Source organism: Topomyia yanbarensis, chromosome 3, assembly GCF_030247195.1.
Source record: "Topomyia yanbarensis strain Yona2022 chromosome 3, ASM3024719v1, whole genome shotgun sequence".
Taxonomy (NCBI): Eukaryota; Metazoa; Arthropoda; class Insecta; order Diptera; family Culicidae; genus Topomyia; species Topomyia yanbarensis.
In genome coordinates, this window is record NC_080672.1 from 308,910,247 (window position 1) to 308,928,878 (window position 18,632).

At 35.0% G+C, this 18,632-nt stretch overlaps 1 protein-coding gene across 3 annotated transcripts in view; it reads right to left on the minus strand.

Annotated features, from left to right (window-relative positions):
- LOC131689408 (neurocalcin homolog) overlaps positions 1-18,632 on the minus strand; it is a 490,006-nt gene that overhangs the window by 28,890 nt on the left and 442,484 nt on the right. For all 3 annotated transcript variants that reach the window (XM_058974470.1, XM_058974468.1, XM_058974469.1), the window contains exon 2: positions 1,523-2,014. In XM_058974470.1, coding sequence (XP_058830453.1) covers positions 1,523-1,592 — 70 coding nt within the window. In that variant the 5' untranslated portion in view covers positions 1,593-2,014. The remainder of the gene's footprint in view (positions 1-1,522; positions 2,015-18,632) is intronic.

The following is an 18,632-nucleotide window of genomic DNA, read 5'->3' on the forward strand; positions in this document are numbered from 1 at the left end:
GGGCCTGGTACTAGCAACACTCACACCTATCTATTTTTGGGAACACAAACAGCAAAAATGGTAAGTTATTCAAAAATACATTTTAGCATGAAAAATTCTAGGAAATAATTCTGGCGCTCAATTCGGTTTGGCTAACGCAGGCCAAATGACAAATTATAAAAAGCTTCAATTAATAAAATTTAAAAAAAAAAATTAATAAAATTTATAAAATTTAAAAAAAATGATAAAATTGATAAAATTTATGAAATTACTAAAATTGATAATTGATTGATAATTGCCCTGGTTCGATGGCCCCGCTGATCTGATCAGTCACTTGTCCGGAAGAATTTTCAGCGATCGGAAGGATCGTAGTCCAGTACACTAAGAATCGGCTGCGAAGTCAGTTGAAACAATCGGTCAAGTTCCGCAACGCAAGGTAGTATCAAGGTTTTTCTTGATTTATTGCTTTGTGAGGGTCTGTTTTTTTTAAATTCCGTGTTTTGTAAGCTTAAATATATTTTGTCGAAAGTAAATTTACGCCGATTAATTTACGCCGAAAAATCGGCACATCAATAGCAAGAAGCGAGCCCAACGGCTGAGATGAGCAGAGATTTTTCACTTTAGAAAATCGACCTGGGATAGAACCCGGACTCACTGGTGCTCCTACTCATATTCCAGTGGTGAAGCAAATTTTTCTATTTGAGCATTTTTCAGAAATAAGCTTGCTATGATTAGTCATGCTAACAGTTGTTAAAGAGCAGGGGCGGATCCAGGGGGAGGTTCCTGGGGGTCCGACCGTCTCTAAAAAAATTAACGAAAATAAAGTCATTGGCGAAAACTTGTTTTGCGCACGTAGCCGGGAACGAGGGATACCTTGTGTAGGTTCAGCTGTGTTTCACAGATATACAATGTGCTGCACAAATTGTTAAAACTGCACAAAGATCCACAGTTTTCTGTTTTAATGCGCAGAATAGTCTCCAGATGGCACTTGGACCTTCAATGCGCACGAAGCTTAGACGGCAGGGGCAATAAAACCCAGGTGCATGACCTTTAGTATTCACAAATAAAAGAAAAGCTTGTACACGAATTCCAAATAACTATAGCGAAGCTAAAGTGCGTCTGCTTGGCTCGGAGAGTGAATGCTAACTAACTTTCAAAATTCTCAAAAAAAATATCGCAAAAAGGTACACATTAAACAATTTTTCTTGACAAACTTAATGATTTTAGTAGACCACAGTTTCAGACATGTTTGTGTGTCCAATTTAAAAATAGTCCTAACCTGACCAGTACTGAATTTTTTAATCAATTTTACTTAAAAGTTAATAGAATCGTTGTTTTAATTTACTTGATGATTACAGATCAAATTTGTTTTTACTCCTACGTCGGTTTACGGTTCAATCAACTTTTAACAAGCACTTTAATCAAATTTATCAAAACACCAGTGCTCTCCTTGCTTCTGGCGGACCGACCGTAACAACAACCCACATTACCTAGAACGCCCCGCTCGCGAAGCTTTCCCCCACCCCTATGTATAGGCACTCACCTGAAAACTCTGTGTTCTGTTTCAAATCCTCCAGTACCTCCGGCTTCAGCTTGCTATTCTGTTTTCCCATTGTGGCGGGTACGATGTCTTTGTATTGTGTGGGTGTGTTGAAGCTTGCTATTACCCCCTAACCAAAAAACGATTTATTCTACCAGCGTTACGGTTCGGATGTTCGTTACGTATATCGCTTATAGTTTGCGGCTGGTGTAACCCGTGGTGATAAACGCACAACACTTCTGGCAGATTCTCGCGGTTTCTCTAGGATGTCTTAATTAAAACCGCGAAGAAACACATCTGCTCGACTCCTCTGTCGCAGCCAGCCAGTCAGCTAGTCAGCAGCAACCGGCGTGCTGCGTTAGTTTCCTTTCTGCCAGACAGCGCCCCACGGAACTGTAGCTGGCTGTTAGCGATGAGAATTAGGTACCAACACAGCTAGCTAATAGGCAGCCCACCTACTGCCTTGCCCGATGAGGACAATCTCCAATCTTATGGCTAGCCAAGAAAGAAAGAAAAATAGTCACTGTTAATTGGTTCCAATTTTATTCTGAATGCACCGATTTAATAAAAATTTCCGCTCAAGAGCGGAACTGTGTACCGAACTCGTACTTCAATGCACAGGACAGCTGGATTCAAGACACTATACACCGTCTGTTTCTGATGAAGATCCTCGTAGCTGCGCGTTTCAGCTATTCCGAATGAGCGAGACAGAGAGATATAGACAAAAAGATTTCTTGGTTGTTTCAACAAAGTGGCGTAATTAGAATTGAATTTATGTCGATTAGATTACCGTTCAATTGCATTATGGAGAGGATGGGACAATGTCTCCAATTTTTAATGTGTACATATAATAAAAGAAACAAATTTGTCATGAAAGAAATTTAAATCAGGTTAGATTGATTTGCACACATTTGCGTGCTCCATTCTTCGCAGATGCTAGACAATGAATAAAAGAACATCGGTAATTTAATAAAACCTGTTAAAGCAGACTCTTGTTGGCTCTGTGTGTTCGTACTAAAGCTCTAGTGTTGGGAAAGAACTGTTATATTCTATTGCATTTAAAATTTACTCAGAGACAATATTGAATCTTGAGCCAACGGTCAGTGGAATATACGAAGAAGAGCAGAAAAGATATACCCTGCAACAGCGTAAGGATGTCCGATGGCTAAACATCACTACTAGCAGTACAATAAGGGAGGAAAAGTGACCCTAGAAACAAAACGGAACGGACAGAAAACACTACAAGTAGCCCCAGCGATGGTAATTGAATTTCCTCCCTACTGTGCTAAAGATGGATACAGCTGATCGTTGTTAGATCGTGAGGAGGGGAGCCAAAAACTTTTAATAAAAAAGCCCGGCAGTTATTGCGCTATGAAACAACTATTTGTATCAGGTTTATTTTCAATGCATGCACTTGCATCCACTTGCTAACAGGGCGGCTCTAGAGTAGAGTAAAAAAAACGAAACGCTCAGCTCAATGGAGGCAGCACTCCTTCGTGGTACACTGCCGAGTGTCAGGTCTCCTGTGGGCGGAAATGCCCCTTCGGCACGCCATCAGTCGGTGTAGGCCACAGTGATGCCATTTTTTGTTGGTACCGATTCCGGAGAATTTCCTATTAAACAAAAGATTTATACTGTTTTCGGTAAAATTGTAGACACCAACTAAAACTGTTTCGTCTCGATAAGCTAGTATTGAAAAAAGTTTTACTAGATGGAAGACGAGACAAGAGAATTGATCCTGCATACCCACGTCCAAGATCCGTGCTCAATTCGATCTATCACGACAAAGTTTTTTTGAAATGGTCCCGTTTTATTTGGTTGCAGTACGAGGTGATATTCCAAAAAAACTCTAAATTTCTCGCCGGTTAATTCAACCAGAAACTGAAGATCTGACAAGGAATTTGCAGCTACGAACTCAAAACCAGCAACTTTCAGCACCAGAAAAATCGATGGACTTGTCGCTACATAAACAAAAGTGCCTGGAGAAATGCATGCTACCCTTCATTAAGTCTCAAAAAGGTCCAGGGAAGTTCTGGCCAGATTCGACAAGCTGCCATTACAGCCAGGAAGTGCTAAACAGAAAAAAAATGGTTCCTACATTCGCGAGTACATTACCATGAATTCTAGAACAATCATGTTTTTAAGTTCTGAGATCAAGGCCGTGTACAAATATTAGGTGTTTTATAATTGTGTTCAATTTAACCGCTGTAACGCCTGCTTAAGCGTTTTTATTTGTGAAAAAATTCGTTTTTTTTGTGAAAATTACGCAGTGTTCCCGATCTTCAATTTGTCTGTAAACTAGATCACAATTTTTAATTTAATTTAACAGTTAATTTAATCATAGATTTAGAAACATTTCTTGTTTTCCGACTAAACGACGTGAACTGATTCGTGATTTATTACACCTTCATCATGATCTGATCTGATTGTTGATTAGTTTACAGTTTCAACACAGTCTTTCTATTATCTCATGAGCTGTTATAAAAAATTACGAATATTGTTCATGGATCCATTATTGTCTCGTAGACTAGTTCCTGTTTCTTAATATAATGGTCACGATTCATCACTCATGCACGTAAAATATTCTACAAAACCATGAAGTAGGATTCCTCTTTCATTTGCAAAATTGTACATGGTCGTAATATTTTCACGAGAGCGATTTCATAAAACTACTATTGGGTGCGGGCATAGTGTAGTTGGTAAATCCATTGCCTTGTACGTAGCTTACCTGGGTTCGATTCCCAACCCCGCACTTAGGGTTAGAGATTTCATATATAAGGCATTGTTGTGTTTGTCCCATATATAGGCTTACGAGCTATTTTACGAATTCGGAATATTAATTATGGTTCCATTTAGCCCTCGTAAATCGATTCTTGAACAATTTATAAGAAGTAACTATATATTTTAAGAATTCATGTTTCGTTAGTGAACTGGTTCTCAATTCAAAGTATATTGTTTACGATCTATCTTGCGTACTCGTGAATAAGTTCAGAGATTTAGAAGATTTCCTAATCATTTTCACTTTCAAGCAACTCTGCTAATAAATTTGAAATTTTCACGTGAGCAAAATTTGCAATATTATTCATGGATTCATTTCTTATACTTGTCCTGATTCATGGAATGTAATAGAGTAGTACACATTTGCTAGCGACCAACCAAAGGTTTGAATAGTAGATATAAGAAAACTATTAGGACCTCAAACATCACCATTCATTTGGAATGGGTAAGTGCGATGTCCACAAAAAAACTTCGCTGAGTGCCAAGAATACCTAACAGATAAATAATTTGTATTCATGAAATAGTTCACAAAATAAAAAGATGCCAGCGATCACACTTTACACTATCATGATCCAGTTCATATTGTCATTTTACTTCACGTAAAAATTTTGTTGGTAAGCTTAAGAATAACATTAATAACGAAAAGAGAAATTAGGAAAAACACGATAAAGCTGATGATATCATGAACATGAATCCTGTTACTCCGAGACCAAAATCGGAGAGTGATCTCATGAATAAAATGCATGATAAAGCGTTGATGAATTGCGAAAATCGTGACTAAGCGTCTGAAATCATGAACATGAATCACATAACTATAAAAATTCGATCGTAAGGTCATAAACCAAATATAACGCATAGAAATTGCGAAATAATGAAATCATGCAACACCGTTCAACTTTTGTTTCATTTCGTCGATATAATGTATTTCTAAATTCGAAATTTGAGGTCTGAAATTTGAAGTTCAAAATTTGAAAAATGAAATTTGCAATTTGAAAACTTGACATTTTGAAATTGGGAATATCGGGAAAATTAAAAAAAATTGGGAAAATTGAGAAAATTGGAACAAATGAAAAAATGGTAGAATTGACAAAATTTAAAAAATTCGAATAATTGAAAAAGTTGAAAAATTTGGGAAAATTAAAAAAATCGAAAAATTGGAATACTTTGGAAAATTTTCAAACTTGGGAATTTGGTAAATTTGAGAAATTTAGGAAATTGGAAAATATTTAGAAATAGGGAAATTGAGAAACTGGGAAATTGGGACATTAAGAAATTTGGGACATTTGGTAAATTTGAGAAATATGGGATAAATGAGAAATTTGGTAAATTTGCGAAATTTTGGAAAATGCGAAACATTTGGAAATTAGGAAATTGAGAAATTGAGAAACTGGGAAATTGGTAAAATGAGAAATTGGGAAATTGGGAAATTAGGAAATTGGAGCAACCGGTAAAATTAAAAATTAAATGGGAAAATTGGGAAATGTGGGAAAATTGTGAAAATTGAGAAAATTGGAACAAATGGAAAAATGGTAGAATTGATAAAATTTTAAAAATTCAAATAACTAAAAAAGTTGAAAAATTGGGAAAATCAAAAAAATCGAAAAATTGGAATACTTTGGAAAATTTTCAAACTTGGGAACTTGGTAAATTTGAGAAATTTGGAAATAGGGAAATTGAGAAACAGGGAAATTGGAAAATTGGGAATTAAGAAATTGGGACATTTGGTAAATTTGAGAAATGTGGTATAAATGAGAAATTTGGTGAATTTGCGAAATTTTGGAGATTGCGAAATATTTGGAAATTGGGAAATTGAGAAATTGAGAGACTGGGATATTGTGAAATTGGGAATTGGAAAATTGAGAAATTGGGAAGTTGGGAAATTGGTAAATTGAGAAATTGGGAAATTGGGAAATTGGGAATTTGGGAAATTGGGAAATTGGGAAATTGGGAAATTGGGAAATTAGGAAATTGGGAAATTGGGAGATTAGGAAATTGGGGCAATCGGGAAAATTTAAAAAAATGGAAGAATTGGGAATGTGGGAAAATTGAGAAAATTGGAACAAATGGAAAAAATGGTAGAATCGATAAAAATTTAAAAAATCAAAAAATTGAAAAAGTTGAAAAATTTGGAAAATTAAAAAAATCGAAAAACTGGAATACTTTGGAAAATTTTCAAACTTGGGAATTTGGTAAATTTGAGAAAATTGGGAAATTGGAAAATATTTGGAAATAGGGAAATTGAGAAACTGGGAAATCGGAAAATTGGGAATTAAGAAATTGGGACATTGAGAAATTTGGGATATTTGGTAAATTTGAGAAATATGGGATAAATGAGAAATTTGGTAAATATGCGAAATTTTGGAGATTGCAAAATATTTGGAAATTGGGAAATTGAGAAACTGGGAAATTGGGTAATTGGGAATTGGAAAATTGAGAAATTGGGAAATTGGGGCAACCGGTAAAATTAAAAATAAAATGGGAAAATTAGGAAAATTGGAAAATGTGGGAAAATTGCGAAAATTGGAACAAATGGAAAAATGGTAGAATTGATAAAATTTTAAAAATTCAAATAACTGAAAAAGTTGAAAAATTGGGAAAATTTAAAAAAAATCGAAAACTTGGAATGCTCTGGAAAACTTTCAAACTTGGGAATTTGGTAAATTTGAGAAATTGGAAAATATTTGGAAATAGGGGAATTGGGAAATTTGGGATATTTGGTAAATTTGAGAAATATGGGATAAATGAGAAATTTGGTAAATTTGCGAAATTTAGGAAATCGCAAAATATTTGGAAATTGGGAAATTGAGAAACTGGGAAATTGTGAAATTGGGAATTGGGAATTGGGAATTGGGAAATTGGGAAGATGGGAAATTGAGAAATTAGGAAATTTGGAAATTGGGAAATCGAGAAATTTGGAAATCGAGAAATTGGGAAATTGGGAATTTGGGAAATTGGGAAATTGGGAAGTTGGGAGTTGGGAAATTGGGAAATTAGGAAATTGGGAAATTGGAAAGTTGGAAAATTGGGAAACTGGGAAACTGGGAAACTGGGAAATTGGGAGATTGGGAAATTGGGAAACTGAAAAATTGGGAAAATGGGAAATCTGAATTTCTAATTTCAACCTTCAAATTTCAAATTTCAAACTTCAAATTTTGGATTTCGTATTTAAAATTACAAATTTCAAATTTGTAATCGCAAATTGCAAATTTTTAATTACAAATTTTAGAATGTAAATATCGAATTGGAATTTGAGGTTCAAAATTATAAATTTCTGAAGCTTAAATTATCATGTTCTGACATTTTAAATTTCGAAATTTTATGTTTTGAAATTTAAAAATAACGAATTTTTGAAAATTTTAGATCATGTAACTGTGAAATTGTAAAAAAATTGAAGCTTTGAAATTTAAAGTTTGAAATTTGAAATACAATATTTAAAATCGGAAAGTTAAAATTTGTAACTTGAAATATTTATATTTGAAACATGATATTTTGTATTCTGAAATTTGGAATCTGAAAACTGAAATACAAAATTTTAATTTTTTTTATGAATATTTATTTGCGGTGGTCGTGTTAGTGCTGTATCAAATGGCGTGATTAAATTTTGTATACAAGGTCGCGTTCCCATGTTATGCACTTACAAAGTTAAGTACTGGAAAATAAATGTTTATGAACAGATTTTTAAGGTCAAGATCACATAGTTCAGAAACTGTCAAGTTTGGAGGTTTACTGTATTCGAAAGGGTTTATACCATAATACAGCACAACTTTAAAAAAAATAATTTTGATGCTTGATTCCCCTAGAAGAAATAGTTGAGAATCACCTGTTCAAAAACCTTATTTAGAGTTGGTGTCTGTTGTTGAAGTGTTGAGAATGATATTAGAAATAATTTCATTGAAGACATGAATGCTCTATGCATTCAGAGTATCGAGATATATTAGGTTATTTGCAAGTTATTCTAATATTAATGTTTTTTGGTAACTCTTGACCCTGACGTTCTGCAAAGTTGTTTAGAGTTATGTACTTTTCAATCCAAGAGTTGAGTTTCTAAAACTAGAGAAGTAGAGGAGTAATATTAAACAAAAAATGGAATTTATAATATTTTGCACATATTGTTCGACAAACTGCATACATAGAGTTCTCATTTCTTCTACAAAGTTGTTTCTAATATCATTATCAACAACTTTGCTGAAGACACGAAGTTTGAAAATAATATTTTTAAACGAGTTGATGCTCCAAATTTACTTCTAAGGGTCACCAACATTATTTTTACTAAAGATGCGGTGTAATATGTTACTTTTTCGAAGATACTAAACCTCCAAAGATGACGGTCTCCATATTATTTATGCTTGACTTTAAAATTGCATAATTTGAGAACGAGACGTTGTAGACAAAATCCATTTGCAACATTCAATTCAGCTCTAAAAAGATACTATACTATACTCAACTATATTTGTTCCAACAAACCTACTTCAGTAAATTAAGAGAAATAAGCTAGACACTGAGTTAAAATCTTTTTTTTATTCGAACTAACAAAATAAACACGAAAAAATTAGAAACTACTCGGAATTATTTTACCATTGTTTAAATAAATGTATAAAAAATACATTTAATTTATTCTCGTGATATGTTACCCGGTTGTAGAATTTCAGTCAGAACTCTGGCAGATATAAGCCAGAGTTCATATTTCGGATAATACTAGCTTCAATCATGTGGGTATGGACACTACCACATAGCTTCCCAAATGGACATCAAACTACTAACAAGCCGCATTAATCCTAAATTCAGTAGCCGTCCATTCTACGGCCTCAGAAATATTTCGTTTGCATGATCATCAATTCTAGTGTTATGGTTATGAAACAATATGAAAATTTATCCAAACACCAGTGCGACAAAAATTAAATTTAGACCATTTTTTCTTACATTTCTAATAAACTAATGAAACTTCTGTTGATTTCAAGAGATTATTCGTACGTTCGTAGAAAAGTCAGAAATACGTAGCTTTAGAAAAAAAAATCCGGACGATTGGCACCACTGGTAGGTAGCAACATTGCAGCCGTAGCCAATGCAATGGAGGACAGGTAGTTTGTGTTTCTAGAATGATTGAATAGTAGTGGAGATGCCCCATCGTAGCGCTAAAGGATGAGAAGAAGAGCGACATGGATTGCTACATTCATAAATTAAAAAGTATTTGCTGATAGAACATCGCGTTTTAATAGCATTTTACGCTAGGAGAAATATAGGAAAGGGATCTCTCATAATTTCGGCCAGTGGGGGTGAATACTGCTGTTCGAACTCTATTACAGTCTTATGCGACTCAATGATTCCAAGAAATAAACAGGATTGAGAATCGAAGCATCCCATCAATCAACCTCCAATTTCTTCGCCCCTTGGCAAATGAGAAATTAATCACCTCTCCACAAGGTTATTAGTGAAAATTAAATTCCTTCTCTTCAACGGCAATCACCAAATGCCTGTTCATTTCAGCTGTGCTTTTTTTTAGTTTCATTTCATCATCCGCCATCAAAGCTTCAAAGCTGGCTGCAGCCTTGAACCTCCTGCAAGTGACGAAACACTGTCGCAGCTTTTCCACTCTAGCTCGGTCCACCGGGGTTCCCTCGGGGAGTGGGAAAGAGGTCAGCCTGCCACCATGTTTCGCTCTTAGCTTCATCAAGCTTCACAGGGAGGTCAGTCGCACCCCAAGCTATCAATATTGTGAAATTGAATCAGCTTACAGAGTACCTCTTCGTGAGGCTTCCGTCCATTCGCTCGACCAGAAGAAATCAGCAGATTCAATTAACTCATAATGAAAAAGGCCAACCGTCATTAAATGAAGGGTGTATCTAGTGGATCGCAGGGTGGCTCATTTTTTTCATTATTGATTATACTATGAAGAAACACTCAAATACCAAGCGATCAGTATGATTAAATTAAAGATTGTAATCCAGTTTAGGATTTGTTGTAAAATTGGAATCGTTGTCGCCCTAGCTACTAATAGTTTCCAAATTTTGAGGCACCCTACAAACGCCATTATAGTTTGGATCTTTCCTTTGTGCTGAAACTATGAAGGTACTTTTCCAGCAGATAGAAAATTGCATAAAAATTTGCCCTCTTTTGCAATTTTCCCAAGTGTCATGGTGCTTCTTCTCTTCCGCTTTAATGTACGCACTTACTTCGCCGTAAGCGTCGGGCAACCCGTCCAGCTCCAGAGAACAACATCAGGAAGATTCGCTAAGCTTGGTCGTTCATTTGCTTCGATGGCAAAACAAAACCCAGCTGCAATGAGGAACGGTACCATCAACGATTTAGTTTGAACAGTTTCTTACCAATAAAAAACTTCTAAGGTTAAAAAGTTTCTGAAGTTTTACGACTTGGTTGTTTACAACTAGCATTCAGGAAGATGGTATCTGACGCTAAATTTTTTTTATTGCCTGTTGAACTACACAGAGAAAAAAATTAAATATTCATTCGGTTTCTAGTGCGAACAGGAGTATCCTTCGGTTTCGTTTTTATTTGCATATGATTGTAGTTCACAGCACTTTAGGCGGATAATTTATTCAATCTTTAATGAATCGTGACAGTTTCAAATTCCTGCTTAGTTACAAAGTTTGTGACTCTCCTTAACGAAATGGGTTTAGGTTACCGATTTTTAGCGAAAATTGAATGTTTGGCTTAAAAGTACTGAGGAATTCCACGAAGATTCGATTTTTAAAATCGTATTCGACTATCTTATTATTATTTTGACTCAAGAGTAATTTTTTAAAAGGATGTAGACATAAATTTCAATTTTTTGTTCGATTATTGTACTTTAAACAGCAAAATTATCTGAGAAGTTACAGAGAATGAATGAATGCTTCTGTACAAAAAAAATACGCACTGAAAAAATGTTGTGCCATTTTTCACAAAAACAAAAACTTGTATTAAAAATTTAAATTGCAAAAAACCCCTTTTTTAAATTTTTTTATATTCTGCCAACATAAACCTAATGATAAAGTAAAACATTTTGAATGTGACTGCATGATGGAGAACTTATCGGTTTTTTTCTAACGATTTCTAACGGTTAAGTTTTTCTAACGATAAATGTATACATGTTTTTGAATTTCATACTAATTGACATACAAAACTGTGATTTTATTACAGAATATGATTCTAACTAGGGGTGGGCGTAGCGTAGTTGGTAAATCGATTGCCTTGTACGCAGCCCAACTGGGTTCGAGCTCCGACCCCACACATAGGGTTATTTTTCATAAGAGATTTTTCTAACTCGAAGAGGCGAATGACCTTTTTCATAAGAGATTTTTCTAACCGGAAGAGGCGAATGACATTAAGATTAAAATCTCTATAATCTAAATAAAAAAATGAATCTAAGTCTTATTTTAAATTTAACAAAAATCTTCCAAAATGCTAGTCGAGATATTTGGAATTTTGCTCCAACAAAAAATTGTAATTATGCCCTATTAAAAATCTATTCGCGTTATCTCATCATAAAATGTCAACAATCTAATGTTTATCGCTTCAAAGAGGTAAAAGGAACTTTTTCAGAAATTTTTGATCTTAACTTTCACATTTCTGATTTCAGATACCGGAATTTCAGAGGTTATAGATTTTAACTTTCCGATTCAAAGTCCGGACAACAGATTGACAAATTCAAATTTCAGAATATTGAATTTTTTAGTTCAATCTATTCTAATTTTAAATTTCAGATTTAAATAGTTGATTTCAAATTTTCAATACATACACCCAAAACAAAAACCTCTTGCAATAATTGTAAGCGAAAATCACTTGCAAATAATGTTCGCATCGCTTGCAATTTTGCAGTTAAAGCCGCTTGCAATGTTTGCAAGCATATAAAACACTTCATCTCTTGCTATATCTACATACGTTTCTTCAACACACTGTCACAGGATTGCCACCACATTCACGTGCCTATGCCGGTTTGTATGGCAACGCACGCCGAGTTTTTATTTACCGTCTGCTTTTTATTCATTTCTCACCAACATCTTCAAACGCAATATTGTGGCTTATTCATTACACACGAGGCAGCATCGAATTCCGGATGTGCTGATTGTACGAGTTTTAACGCTCGGCTTTTATGTGTAAGAATAGATCAGTGTCTATGGTCTGTGCTACGATACTCAATGGCATGAGTTCAAATCTGGGTGCGTGCTTTAATTTTTTCATTAATCGTGAATTCATCCAAATGTTTATATATGACTTTTATCCACTATAACTATCTGATAGCATAGTTGGATGGATAAGGTATTGATTAGTGATCTGTTCGTGCAGTGTTCGTTTTTCAATACCAGCTGTCTTTTTTATCTAACGCATATTGGTCACCAATACACATACATCGCTAATACATAGGCAAAACTCGTTTTTTCTGTTTCTTGCATTACATGCAAGGAAGCTTCTTGCAATTTTTGCACATTACCAGAACGCTTGCAATTTTCGCACGCATTTATTGCAATAATGTAAGCGAATCTTACCGGGTACGTTTTGGGTGTATAATAACAAAATAAGTTCGAAGCATTTGCTTAACCTTTCAGCTCGAGACGACAAAAACGATCAAAGATTTCAACTAATCCCGGTAACATTGTCATCGCCGCGGTTCATTGGCCCAAAGATTGCAGTATATACATACTAAAATTAATCAGGGGACGGGCATAGCGTAGTTGGGAAATCGATTACCTTGTACGCAGCTCACCTGGGTTCGGTTCCCAACCCCGCATATAGCGTTAAAGATTTTTTCCAGACGATATTTAACCAACCCGAAAAATGACCATAAGGTTACAATTTCTATAATCAAAATAAAAAAATACAATCCGAAATTTGAATTGAAATCCCGTTTTCTTGTCCATCACCTCTATTTACTCGTGCCAAGTTCGGATTATCACCAAGTTAAACAATTGGCCGAAAGAAAACAATCGAGCTGAAACAGCTAATAAAATTCTCACATCCATCACGAAAATGGGTGTAGTGTTGTCAACGATTAGAAAGCACGCACATTAACCACCACACGACTTGAGCGTACGACAGTCCGTTTTGCATGTGTAATTAATTCAAAACGCGTCAACAGCTGTCTCACGATATCCATCATCACCATTCTTTATCACTACGATGGATCCTGTTGACCTGCGAGCCTCGGACGCACGGCAATTCAGAGGGACGATGACAGACGAAAAGTACACAGAGGTTCAAATCAACCGTTTTGATCGAAATCTCTTCGTGGCTGTACACTTAGAAAAAATCGAAATTACACTTGACGTAAACAACATTGCGATGTATTTTCCAGTTTAATAATGGAATTGTTTTGTCATGTGAAATAAAATATTGTGTCTCTTTTGATGTAGATCTCAGTTGAATGGAGATAGTGAAGTGTGAACAAAGCGCGTTTTTACATATTGTTCAATGTAAATTCCAGTGAATTGGGACGCTCCTTTTATGTGCACCTCCTAGGATAAAAGACAAAAGGTTAAGTCTTTAGGAAACTCTTAGCTAGCTCACGACATCTTAGAAGAGGTTCTCATTCAAAATTTTCAAAAAATTGATTTTTTCTTTGCAATGGAAGTTCAAACCCCCCCCCATGAGCGTTTTAAATTACTTTTGAAAATTTATTATATTCCTGTCCAGGAAAAAAATATACTGCAAACCATTTAGACACATAAAATGTCATTTGAGTTCGGTCACTCTAGAAACAAGTCAATGAAGAAACCAAGGATGAAAATTCGCGAGGGTGACTGGAAAGGGATGTATGTCAAGTTTGACAGCTTCTCTGATGGATCGGTTAACATTTCGACAAGCTTTTATATTAGCAAAAGTAGTGAGTAGACAGCAGATGTCGGTCAGCGGAGTTAAGAAGGAAAAACACAAAGTTGGAGAAAATCAGGATATTGTTGTCTAGAGAAATTTTACTGCCGATGATTATTCCGTTAGAGTGGCAGCGAAATGGATCGCGAAAATGGGCATCGGTATAGGGTGAAATACTGCCGCCAAGAAGTTCTCAGCACCAGCTTCCAGAAAAATAGGAACGACTAGCACCAAGAAGGGTAAGAAACCCGGCGAAGGTGGTTGTAAACAGATGTAAATCCTTATGGTCAACACCCCCGGATCGGTTCATGTACCAACATGGTACGATATTTGCAGTAGACCTGAGCAAGGTTTGACAGCAAGTAAAGAAAAGTAGCTATGGATAAAAACATGACGATTAACACAAAACAAAATAAGCAAGAACACAATCTTTACTAAAGCAGTACTTAACGATTGCCCCGGATGGATGAGTATTACGGGATACAAGAGGTTTAAGTTTAGTCGGTTGGCTTAACAACTACTACAAACAAGAATATTCCCCACAATCTAAAATTAAAGAAAAAAAATTAATTGAAGCATGGCTTACTATGATTGTGCTAGAAAAATTAACTTTTTATGCTGACGAGGTAGAAAGTTGGTGTCTTCAACAAAGTTTTAGGAATGCTCATAATGAAGAATTTTGTTGAACAACTTGAGCTTGTAGGACTTGTTATCGATTTATAAAGCGTTTTCTAAGACAAACTCCTTAAATTTAGCTTTTTAATATAGCTTTTTTCACAGTGACTTTTCGTGCAAACGATGTTCCAGACAAATGTTGAGGTATTAAAACCACATAATATTGTTGAAGACTGCATGTAAAAATTAAATTATTGTTCAAGACTGCATGTAAAAATATTGTTGAACACTGCATATAAAAATTTACCTGAAATCGGGGGCACGACGCACACCTCTTGTAAAAATACCCATTTGTTTTAGAATTATTGAAGAATTTTAATTTTTTTTGACTCTAAGTTCAACTGCGTATAAGAGAGAAAGGTGCAAACTAAAATGGACCAGCATGCACTATTTTCAATGTCCGGACTACGCATAATAATGGTAAGAATGTTTTAAGCTCATTTTGTAATGTTTTTTATCTGGGTATTTTTACTTGCAGTCTTCAATAATATTATGTGGTTTTAATGCCTCCACATTTATCTGGAGCACGGTTTGCACGAAAAATCACAGTGGAACAAGTTATATTAAAAAAAAACTAAGGGTGTTGCCATAGAAAACGCTTTACAAATCGATAACATTAAATCCTACAAGTTCAACTAGTTCAACAAAATTCTTTATTACGAGCATTTCTAAAACTTTGTCGAAGACACCAACTTTCCACCTCGGAAGCATAAAAAATTATTTTTTTTAATTTGATCATAGTAAGCCATGCCTAATTTTAGTTTTTATCAGGTTGTGGGGAATATTCTTACGAACAATTCGTCCAAAGATACCTTGTAAATATATTCGATGGTTTGGCCTCTAGTGAATTAAGTTCACGTTTTTGGGGTTTCCGACCACTATGCAGCGGTCTTTTGATGACTCTTTCTCGATAACAAACATTTACCCAATTTGGTGAGCAGAGTCGTTTGATTCACAAGACTAGGTCCAGGCCTCTGAAAGTTTGCGGGTTTCTGTACGTTTCTTTTAAAATAAACGTTAAAAAATAACCCCCCCCCCCCCCCCAACCTTGAGAAAATTCTGAACACGGGCTTGATCTACTATATTGTGTAAAACGGGTTTTTCGATCCGCGCATCAAGTAAGTTTCTACAGGCCATTGTTCGAAGCGGTGTCCTGATCGACAAAGGACGCTGTCGGCTCGAGACACGCGCCTCGGATAAAAATCTTTTCATTTTGAACGTTCCTAGAATGCTTCGCGTTGTACTATGCATTTATACAGTTCTCAAAAATGTAGTCCACGGCTTGATCGGTACGACAGAAAAAATTGTGGTCAAAATTGTTAGTTACATTTTAGTCCGCCATATTGGATCCCTATCCTATTTTTTTAGTTAAATTCGTGTTTATAAATCACATATCCTTTTTTTCTTGATTTTGGCTGAAAAAGCACTTATTTTTTAGTGGGGTGCGCCATATTGGATCGGCAATTTCGAACTTCGAAAAGCTGACTTCAGATTCATAGTCAGCGATGTCCAAAACCCATAATTGTATGTAATTATTATAAAATAATGACATTCTATTCTACCAAAAATAATTCATCGAAAGCTTTCTCAAAACTTTGAAAGCGTTTATCTCAAAACATGATTTTTCAAAATGTTGGTGTCAAGAAAACTCATTTGAAAACAGTTCAATTTAAAAACTTCAACTTTTGACTTCACGAAAGAAAACCTTGTTCATTGGAATAAAGACCTATAAAATCTACGAATTCTTTGTATTCATTATTTTTAGTGAAGCCGGATTTTTCTGGCATGGTGGTGTGATTTATGTTAATGATTTCAGGATCTTAATCACGATTTTCGTAATTTATATTCACGTTATTATGACATTCTATTCACGAGTATCCTATGGTTTTTTTGCAGAGTAGTGTGATTTATGTTCATGATTTCGTCGTCCGTTCGTCCCGCAAGAAAAGGAGTTCTGATTAAGCTGATGAGATAAATGAAATCAAATCTTGGTTTGGCTTGGCAAACCAATGCAATATGTACTATGCTAAATTCCTCCTTAGTGGAGAAAAATTTAGGTAAAAACTATTCTTCTCCACCAAGGAGAAAATTGTTTAAAACCGTGAAACCAGAACTTCTTTTCTTGCGAGACATCACACGGGACTAAGATTTTGCTCAGAAACCCAAATAGTGTTTTCGTTATTTGGAGCTAGTGTCAATCCTACCACTAAGTTAGTGTCGGATTCTGATTAGACGAAGTCGAACTCCATAACTAATTTAATTATAGGTTTTGTGCTCTTCACGTACAAAGAAGGTTTTAAATAATTCTCTCCTTAGTGCAGAAAAATAGTTTTTACCGAAACTCCACTAAGAAGAAATATAGCATAATGTATTTTTGGTGGTTAGCGCAGTTTTCGTTTTTTGTTCCGATATACCATTGAAAATTATCGAATGAATATCGATGTTCGAGGTCATAATAGTTTTCTCATATCTTTTACCCGCACTATCACTAATCCCTAAAATCTGAATCCACGAGTACATGAACTGTATGATATTTCACAATAAATCCAAATTCTGTGAAATAGTTCACGTTAACATTTCGTGGCCATGTGCAGGGTTGTGTGCAATTGAATATGATTAGAGAAATGTTCTAAATATCAGAAGCACTTAAGATAGATCGTGAATAGATATACTAGGAATCATGAACCAGTTCACGAACCAATGAATAATATGATTTTGTGAACTATTTCACTGATACACATAGACAGGTGTGACTATTATAGTAGGAATCATGAACCATGAGCATGAGTAAGATTTTATGATTTTGTGAACTATTCCACGAGCACAAATAGCGAATCGTAACTAATTCGCCAGGAGTCATGAATCAGCTCTCGTATACATGAATAAAATTTTATGACTGTTTCACGAGTTCGGATATTGATTCGTAGTTAATATATTAGCAATGGACAAGTTCACGAAGATTGCAAGGATTCGTGAAAAGTATTTCGAATTTCGTGACTTCATGAGAAAATTTCTTTTGATTTTGGGAAATAATTGAAAACCACGAGAACTAGATCATGTTCAAGATGTAATAAATCGTCAATCAGATCACGTTACATAGTTAGACTCTGAATAATAGTAGCTTACTCTATTAATAAAACTACAAGTCAACCTTTTGTTTTATGAAAAATGTTCATAAAGTTAACTAGTTCACGTACAGAAAATTGAATCGGCAATGACATGGCCGAAACCTTGATTGAAAATCACAAATCAAAAACAATCATCTCCATCAATAAAAGCGTTATATGGACGTTACGAAAGAGAAATTGAACATGATTATAAAACACATTATTTTCATACATGATTTTGGTAAATGTGTGATTGTTCTAGAATTAATGGCCCGTTTTTCACGCTTTTTGGGAACAATTTCTGTCTCGTTTTTGTAGGTTACAGTTTTTGAGAAGCACAGATGCTACACAAGGAGATTCGATTGTTGACAAAGAACAATTTGAGCAATTTCCGTACTAAACACGAAGACTTACAGGAAACTAGTTGCCAAACGCACACAGCATAAGTGCAGTGCAGGTTGATGTAGACCACAATGTAAATTTTAGGGGCGGGTATAGCGTAGTTGGTAAATCGATTGCCTTGTACGCGGCTCACCTGGGTTCGATTCCCAACCCCGCAGATAGGGTTAGAAATTTTTCTAAAGAGATTTTTCTTTTTTCTCCGAAAAAAGACGAATGAATATAAGGTTAAAACCTGTATAATCATGATTTAAAAAATGTTATTTTAGTAGGAATTTTAACTTTTTGCTAAAACTAAATAACAGATTTGGATATTGGATGGATGGTTCTAATTTTAGCAAGATTTACAT